Below are 8,728 nucleotides of genomic sequence, written 5' to 3'. Positions count from 1 at the left end.
TTGTTTTTTTTTTTTTTTTTTTTTTTTTTTTTTTTTTGCGCGGTACGCGGGCCTCTCACTGCTGCGGCCCCTCCCGCCGTGGAGCACAGGCTCCGGACGCGCAGGCTCAGCGGCCATGGCTCACGGGTGGGATCCTCGTGGACTGGGGCACGAACCCGTGTCCCCTGCATCGGCAGGCGGACTCTCAACCACTGCGCCACCAGGGAAGCCCGGTATGAACCTCTTAATGTAGTTGCATTTGGTTTACTAATATTTTGTTTAGGATTTTTGCATGTATGTTAATCAGTGATATTGGCATGTATTTTTTTTTTGTGGTATCTTTGTCTGGTTTTGGTATCAAGGTGATGCTGGACTCACAGAATGAGTTCAAAAGTGTTCCTTCCTCTGCAGTTGTTTTGGAATAGTGTGAGGAGGATAGGTGTTAAGTGTTTTTTAAATGTGTGGAAGAATTCACCCGTGAAGCCATTTGGTCCTGGACTTCTGTTTGGGAGGCTTTTTAAAAGTTACTGATTCAATTTCGTTACTGGTAATTGGTCTGTTCATATTTTCTATTTCTTCCTGGTTCAGTCTTGGGAGGTTGTACATTTCTAGGAATTTGTCAATTTCCTCAAGGTTGTCCATTCTATTGGGATATAACTATATAGTATAGTATATACTATAGTTCCTAGTAGTCTCTTATCCTTTGTATGTTTACGGTGTCAGTTGTAACTTCTCCTTTTTCATATCTGATCTTCTTGATTTGGGCCCTCTTTTTTTTCTTAGTCTGCCTAAAGGTTTATGAATTTTCTTTTCAAAGAACTAGCTCCTAGTTTCACTGATCTTTTGTTTTTTTTCTCTATTTGATTTGTTTCTGCTCTGATCTTCATGATTTCTTTCCTTCTAACTTTGGGTTTTCTTTGTTCTTTTTCTAGTTCCTTTAGGTGTAAGGTTAGGTTGTTTTAGATTTCTCTTGTTTCCTGATGTAAGATTGTATCGCTATGAACTTCCCTCTTAGAGCTGTGTCCCATAGATTTTTGGATCATTGTTATTATTTTCATTTGCTAGTGGGCAGAACCAGGGCCCAGCTGGTCCCAGGACAGGTGCTGGCCTGCTGGTGAGTGTGCTGAGTCTGCAGGTTGAGGGGCTGTGGATGTCCTGTGTCTGGGTCTGCCTGCCGGTGGGTGCTCCTGAGGCTTGCTGGTGCGCGGGGCTGGGGATTCTGGGGCCGGTACCTGGCCACTGATGGGTAGAGATGGGCCGAGATGGGCCTTGGGGTCTCTGGCCGCAGGGCCCTGGGTGTCCGTGGCATAGTGCCTGTGTGCTGGCGTGTGGGGCTGGGTCCTGGGCCCTCTGGAGGGGCAGGGCCATGTCCAGGGATGGCTGTGGGCTCAGGGGGGTCTTAAGGCAGCCTGTGTGTGCACCCAGTTAGTCGCGTGGCCTGACGCACCTCAGTCCTGGTGCCTACAGGCTGGTGGGGGGAGGAGGGGCTGGGTCCTGAGGCCAGTAAGCTGGAGGGGGATCCAGAGTGTCGCTTGCCGACACCAGGGTCCTTGTGAGGTTTCGTGTGGTCTGTTAAAAGTGAAGTCTGTTTCCCCCCGCCCTCTGGGACTCTTGAAAGCCCTGCTTCCCTTCAAAGCCGAATGTTCTGGGGGCTTGTGTTCCTGGCACAGACTCGCAGACTGAGGAGCCTGACATGAGGCTCAGACCCTGTATCCTTTGGGAGAATCTCTGCAATTGTGGTGATTCTCACGTTTGTGGGTTGCCCACCTGGGGTATGGGACTCGACTACGTTGCGACTCTGCCCTTCCTACCCGTGTCGCTCGTTCTTTGTATCTTTAGTTGTAGAAGGTATTTTCTGGTAGGTTCCGGGCTTTTTCATTGACGGTGGTTCTGCATATAGTTTTGATTTTAGGCCTGCCTGTAAGAGGTGAGCTCAGGGTCTCTCTACTCCGCTGTCCTGGCTGATCTCCTTGAGGATGTTTATTTCTGTGTGTTAGCATCGAGATCGCTTGGTCGACTGGTCCAGCTCCTCCAGGTGCAGAATAGTTTGTAGACCATCAAAATTCTAGGGTGGTAGGTCCAGCCTCTGCTTGAAAAAGCCCTAAATCCCGAGCTGCCAAGCAGCCCCAATCAACTCCCCCCTCTCCACCCACCACTTCCACGCACAGGATTGTGGGCTCACAGAGTGCAGAATGGACTGGATTCTCCAGGCCACCCTCCTGCCCATCCCCACTCCAGGCATAGAAGAGCCAAGCTACTTGTCCTGGGCCAAATACCCTAGATGCTTGAGTCTCAGCCCTGAGGTGCTGATTTAAATGGTTTTGTGGGCATCCAGAGTTTTCCAGGCTCTCCAGATGATTCTAATATGCGACAAAGTCCGGCAACCACTGCTTTGCACTCCCCATGGCCAGTTTCTGTCTCAGTTTAGTTTTGGTGAGTCAGGGTGCTGGGGGAGGAGCGGTGGCGTCTGGGGAGCATTAGCTGCTCCTGGGCCCAGACACTCACAGGCTCTGTGATGATGAGCAGGCCCTTGGCCCCTCTGAGCCTGTTTCCTCATGTGTATAAAGCTGAACAAGTGGGCTTCCCTGGTGGTGCAGTGGTTAAGAATCCGCCTGCCAAAACAGGAGACACGGGTTCGAGCTCTGGTCCGGAAAGATCCCACAGGCTGCGGAGCAACTAAGCCCATGTGCCACAACTACTGAGCCTATGTGCTTAGAGCCCAGGCTCTGCAACAAGAGAAGCCACCGCAATGAGAGGCCCATGTGCTGCAGTGAAGACCCAATGCAGCCCAAAATAAATAAGATAAATTTATTAAAAAAAAAAAAAAAAAGCTAAACAGGTACATGCAACATCGCAGAGTCACGATGTCACTCAAGTTCTGGGCTTTGCTCCAGGGCCTAAAGGCACTTGGAGGATTGTTACATCTGCCTGGAGTCTCTCCCTTACCGTGGAGGGCAGGGCCCCCCTGGCATGGTCTGGAGACCCCCAGAGCACTCTAGGACAGGAAGGGCAGGGCTGGGGAAAGCCGGTTACGGAAGGGACAGAAAGGTCAGTGACACAGAGGCCACCAGAGGGGCTGATCAGACTGGGCTTTGGGGGAAGCAGATGAGGGCAGTGACAGACCCAGCAGACAAGAGCCCTATGCCCCCCATTGTCCCTCTCTCGTGATGTGTGTCACTACTTGGTAGAGCCAATCCTCTAACACAGTTTCCTTTTGCATACCCTTTGTTCGTATTAGTGTAAGCCAAGTGAAGGACGAGGAGGTTGGAGCCCCTGAGGCGGCCAGGAGGCAAGCCCCTGGCCCTGGCTCTCTGGGCTCCTGCTGGGCCCACAGGCTTTCGCCAAGAGGGGTAGTGGGGTGGTCCTAGTCAGCTGCTCTCCACCTGCTTCTGGTTACATTGTGGGCATGGGTTTCACTTAAACTGTCAAATGTGATATCCCCGTGTGTATATGTCACACAAAATGTAAACGTCTCATGAGGAACTTCAGAAGTGAAGAATTATCAGAGAAACATTTCGAATGTGTTAAGAAATATTAGTTTTATTTAACCAGTTTTCACAGCTGAATATTCTATAAAAACTTTACAGATTGTACAGTTTATATATAGTTCAAACTACTGAACGAAAAAAGTAGGTCCCACAGATGCAAAAATACTGCACCAGCCAATCCATGGTAAAGGCAGATTTACACGCTGTACAGCTCTCCACGAGGCCGGGAGGTGGTTGGTTCTAAGTATAAACTTCAAAACTGTACAAAAATAAGGTTTTGATTTTATTTCATTCTTCATACATTCAATATGATTGCAAGCTCAGAAGCCTACCGTAATGCTAGGCATCTGGAATCAGGAATCAGTCCCCACTCCTGGCGGGAATGTGGACGTCTATTTACACAGGGCACTCTTGGGCAGCATCCTGTACTTGGTATATTGTGTAGACATGAAAGCAGAGACCAAGGACATTAAACGTCGATGTAAGGTAGTTCTTTCTCTTAAAAAGGGGTTTCTGCATTTAATAGTGTGCCAAAAGAATTTTAACTTATTAAATAAAATATATTCTAAGTGAACCTAAAAATTACACTTTATCAACATAAAAATACTTTATTTTTGGTGTAATACATCAATCATATCTGCAAATAGAAAACCAAAACTGTATATAAAGTAGTTCTCACCCAGTAACAAGAAGCACTTAGTTATTTTTTCAAATGGGTCAGAAAACTTAATTATAAACCCCCTATAACTTAGAGATCATACTTAGCTATTCAGTGATTCGCTAACACTGCAAAACAAGCTTTCCGCTAGAGAGAGAGTGGTTTCTTTCTGTTAACTGGGTAAGAATCGGACATATTTAAGAAAGAGGGCAGAATCAACTGATTTCTCAGCGTGAATCCTAGGCGTGTTTTAGTCTGGGGCTATATTCAGCAGTGGGTGTTTAATCAAATACTTATCCTAAAAGAATAAGTCTTCCTTTCGATTGAGAATTTTCCATCTCTGAGGTTTTGTACCTTCCTGGAGACAAGGGCATGCCTCAGATCCTTCCGTATTTGTTTGGGGTTGGGGCGGTGGGGGGGTGGTGGTGGTGGTGAGGCGGGCTAACACCTCTTTACATTGTTTTCTAGAAGGAAAAAACAAGGAAAACAAACATTATTCCAGATTTTTCTGACACCCAAACCAGGAAAACACACTTCTTTTTTATACAGTACTAGCCAAAGATAACAAAAAGTAGAGCCTCAAAGAGCAGCCCAGAGCTCACAATTTATACTTTTATACTTGTCTGTGTATTAAGTATAAAATAATGACGTTTGGACAAAGGAGCTTTGTAGTTATTTATTTTAAAGTTACAGTACTTAAAAACTCCTTGGTAATAATAAATAGCTTGGCTGTTTCAAGTCCTACTTCCAAGCGTGAGCTCCCCGTGAACCTGTTTCGGGCTGTGAGGGTGGGTCCGCGCCGCGGGGCGCCCCAGCCGGCCTGCGCCATGCGACTCCAGGGTGGTCTGGGGCAGCCCAGCCGTCAGAACTCGTCGATCTTCCGCTGCAGGTACTTGAGCATGGAGTCCATGCCCTGGGCCGAGCCCCAGATCTTCCTCAGCACCTCGCACTCCCGCTCGTTGGCCTGCTCCAGCTCCGGCTTCATGTTGCAGCGTACCAGGGCCTTGGATTCCTCGAGCACCTGTGCCAGACAATGAGCTGTCATTAGCGGGGACTGTGGCTGTGAGCGCTGGCTCCTTGCTGCCCCCAAGCTTACGGAGGCAGTTAGCAAACCTACGGAGCCACCTGGTGAGAAGGTGACCAAACATCTCACGACACGTGTTGGGCCCGGTATAGGTAAAATGTGTATCTCATTCACTGTGGATACTGGACAGTTCACTTCAAAGGGCTGTTAAGCTAATTCACGATAGAGCTGTGCTCCTCTCCATGCCCTGGTCCTGCCCCAGCAGTGTGACCAGCCTTGGGCCCGAGCTACAGCTGCGGGGACCCTGTCCACGCTGTGACACTCATTGAGAATGCCCGCCCCGGGACTTTTCTAACCAGAATTTAATTTCGGTAACGAGTTGTGGGATGCCTGGGACAGCTTCGATGGGAGTTGTGTCAGTTGATATGAAATAACATTTCACCCTGTAATTTGCTAAATGCAATTTTGTTAGAAGACTGTTACCCAGCACGCTTATTAAACAAAAACCAAAGCTGAGGGAGAAATAAGTGCGGTTGTACGAAAGGGCTTTGGAAACAGTAAAGAACTTTGGAAACGTTGCTTTTTGCAGACTTTCACGGGACACTTAAGTGACTGACTCTCAGCTTGAACTGCACTCCTTGGCTCCCGGGTATCTGCAGAGGAAGGGCAAGGTCAGCAGAGCCCAGCCTCCGGTGTCGCACGTGGAGGCAGCCATGGGTGCCCCCTGTGCGCGCCCTGCAGGGAAAGGTCGCGGTGAGAGCACTGACACGCGGAAGAGAAGGAACTGGACGTACGACCGGGTTACAGGAGGCGAGCTCCTTAATGCGGACCATGACTTCCTGGGTGAAGGTCCCGGGCCAAACACCTGGGTGAGAGCACTGACACGCGGAAGAGAAGGAACTGGACGTACGACCGGGTTACAGGAGGCGAGCTCCTTAATGCGGACCATGACTTCCTGGGTGAAGGTCCCGGGCCAGAACACCTGGGAGACCAGGCCTTTGCCGCACGCCTCCTGCGCCGTCAGCTTCCGTCCGCTGAGCAGCATTTCATTCGCCTGGAAGGAGGAAGAGCAGATGGTGTGTGAGACGCGGGAGGTCGCGGCAGGGAGGACACAGCCCGAAAACTCAGCCATGAAAGTTCAGGCTGTGCGCGAGTAACACACGGGAGGTGCCGTCAACGGGGGACGTAACTACCGGCCGGCGAGTTTTCAAGAAGATGTAAAAGGCTTATTTTATGACGTAGAACAGAATCACCTGGACAGAACCAAGGAATCTAAATTAAAGGAGCTCTCTGCTATAGATCTGAAGTTACTAGCATGTCCCTCCCCGCCTGCCGCTGCCCAGTGCCAGCCCTTCCCACGTGTGGACTCATTCAGCACACAAACCGGTTTCCCAGGCAATTGAGGCGTAAGCAAGGCTGATGGCAATTTGTGGTTTTAGGGATCTGCACCAGGCACAGAACTGCTACACAACGTTTTCTATGTCAGAGAGACCAACGTTGACTGTCCTCAATCCTCAATACACAGAGCAAGGTTCTAAGGGCAGGGATGTTTCTGCTGCAGGGTAACTTGGCGGCCACGCTTAACATCCACATGGTAAAAATAAACTCTGCAGGACCTGGATGACCACCTGGTCTGCTTAAGAGGGTCTGACCACGGTTACTTCATAGGACTTGATGGAAGTTCACATCTGCAGATGTTAAAATCAATTTCATACACGTTTTTTGAAAACTTAGGTCACTTTTCAGGTGTCAACACAACATGTATGGGTTTTATCTCATTCGAACGACAGGCTCAGATGCCGCGGGAAGGAGAAAGGAGAGAATCTATCTGACAAAGAAACCTCACCCTGTTCTGATGTGACAATTTCCTCTCCGTAGTTTACCCTGAAGACTGATGGTCATGAAGACTTGACCACGAGCTTCTAGGCTCCAGTAAAACATACTTTTTTCCAAAAGAGGTAAAACCCTTGTTCTGAAAGGCCCCGCTAGTAGTACTGAGACGTCTCAGCTGCCAGACCCGTGCACCTGCTGGAAGCCACCGGTGAGGCTGGAAAGCAGGTGCCTGCGGATCTATTGGCCTTTCAACGTAGGGCGGGGAGCCGGGTCCCCGTTCCTAGCTCATGTTTGTATGCACTCCACTGCATCGTGCAGACAGAACCACAAGCCGGTTACTGAGCGTGGAGCACGTTCTCAAGACCGACTTGAACCCCAGGGTCTGAGCTCGGATGGTGGATGCAGACACTGCCGGCCCTGGGCCGTCTGGAGTGGGAGTGACGGGGCGGGTGTCCTTCAGCCCCTCGTTGTCACTTCCTTGAACGTCGTTTTCTGCCCCGTGGAGGTCACTTACTGCTCCCCCCACCCCCTCTCTCCTTCCCTCTTCTGGACTCTCAGGCCTGGGGACAATGACGGCCAGTCGTGAGCTGTCCGTGCTGCCTGGCTTCCTTCACGAGAACCGGCTCGCCCCTACCTGCTGTTACGGGAGAGCCTGCCCCTACTCGGCCTTCCTACTCCAGGTGGCGGGATGCACAGGGCAACGCGGGGCAGGTCTGCACTGACCCACAGGGGAAGCGAAGACACCAGAGGGCGCAGCGCCTGGCCGTACACGGCTGCCCCGGGCAGGCCTGGTTTGAGGGGGGGGCGGCGGCAGGGGGTGTCCACCCTGTGAACTGAGTGGCCGGTGCAGCTGCTGTCCCTCTGCAGTTCCAGCTGGACAGCAGGGCCAAGCGGGCAGGTCCTGAGGAGCCCAGACACCGGCCACGCCGTGCTCCTCACTCCGGTCTGGGACTGTGCCCCGTCTGCAGGGCACCGGGGTCCCCGGCCCAGCCCCATCCCCCCCTCCTGGGGCTGCTGGCTTGGGGGGCAGCGGGTGGACGCGCACTCTGGGAGGACGGGCGCTGGCCTCTGCGTCCCCGCGGGCTGGGAAACAAGGGGTGGAGGCCAGCACGGCCACGGCAACCCTCCCTCCCGCTGATCCCAAAGGGTGCCGTCTCCCCTCCTTGCAGCTCCGGGCGCGGCTGGTCCCAGAGGGGCCACAGCTGCAAGGGTCCCGCTGGCCTTCAAGCCACGACTGCTGCCTGGGCAGGCGAGGGGGGCAGGGGGCCCCCAGAGCCGCGCGGTCCTCCCGCCTGACTGCAGCCATCCACGGACCAGGGCAGCAGCTCGGGCCTGGGTGCACACAGGGCCCAGCTTCCCCAGCAGGATGGCCACTGAGGGCAGCTGGCGGGGGGCTACAGCAGGAAGGGAGACGAGGGGGAGCGGCCCTGAGACCAGATGTGGCCACGGGGGCTGAGGCTTGTCCCACATCACTCCTCTTTTACGTTTCTTTAAACCTTCTGTTTGGGAGTGAGTTTAGACTTACAGAGAGATGATAAAAGCAGCACAGAGAGCTCCTGGGACCTGTCCCCCAGCTGTCCCTCACGGTAACACTTTACGGAACACCTCGCGATGACCAAAACCAGAAAATTACCATCAACACGATGCTCTTAAGACTGAGCCACGAACCCTCTGCCAATCTTGCTCGGTCTCCCAGCGACGTCCTTTCTCTGACCCAGGCCCCCTGCCCTGAGCCATCAGGCCCGC

At 52.0% G+C, this 8,728-nt stretch overlaps 1 protein-coding gene across 1 annotated transcript in view; it reads right to left on the bottom strand.

The window, feature by feature from the left end:
* Positions 1-4,987: 4,987 nt before the first annotated feature.
* Positions 4,988-8,728, bottom strand: part of CDYL (chromodomain Y like) — a gene marked incomplete at its 5' end in the record, with an annotated part of 71,546 nt that continues 67,805 nt past the window's right edge. Inside the window, 2 exons of the mRNA XM_007466406.1 lie at positions 4,988-5,146; positions 6,060-6,203. Of these exons, the coding sequence (XP_007466468.1) occupies positions 4,988-5,146; positions 6,060-6,203 (303 nt within the window). The remainder of the gene's footprint in view (positions 5,147-6,059; positions 6,204-8,728) is intronic.

This window comes from Lipotes vexillifer, unplaced genomic scaffold, assembly GCF_000442215.2.
Source record: "Lipotes vexillifer unplaced genomic scaffold, Lipotes_vexillifer_v1.1 scaffold444, whole genome shotgun sequence".
In the NCBI taxonomy this organism is placed as follows: domain Eukaryota; kingdom Metazoa; phylum Chordata; class Mammalia; order Artiodactyla; family Lipotidae; genus Lipotes; species Lipotes vexillifer.
The sequence above is the reverse complement of the archived record's forward strand: the minus strand, read 5'-3'. Positions and strand labels throughout refer to the sequence as shown.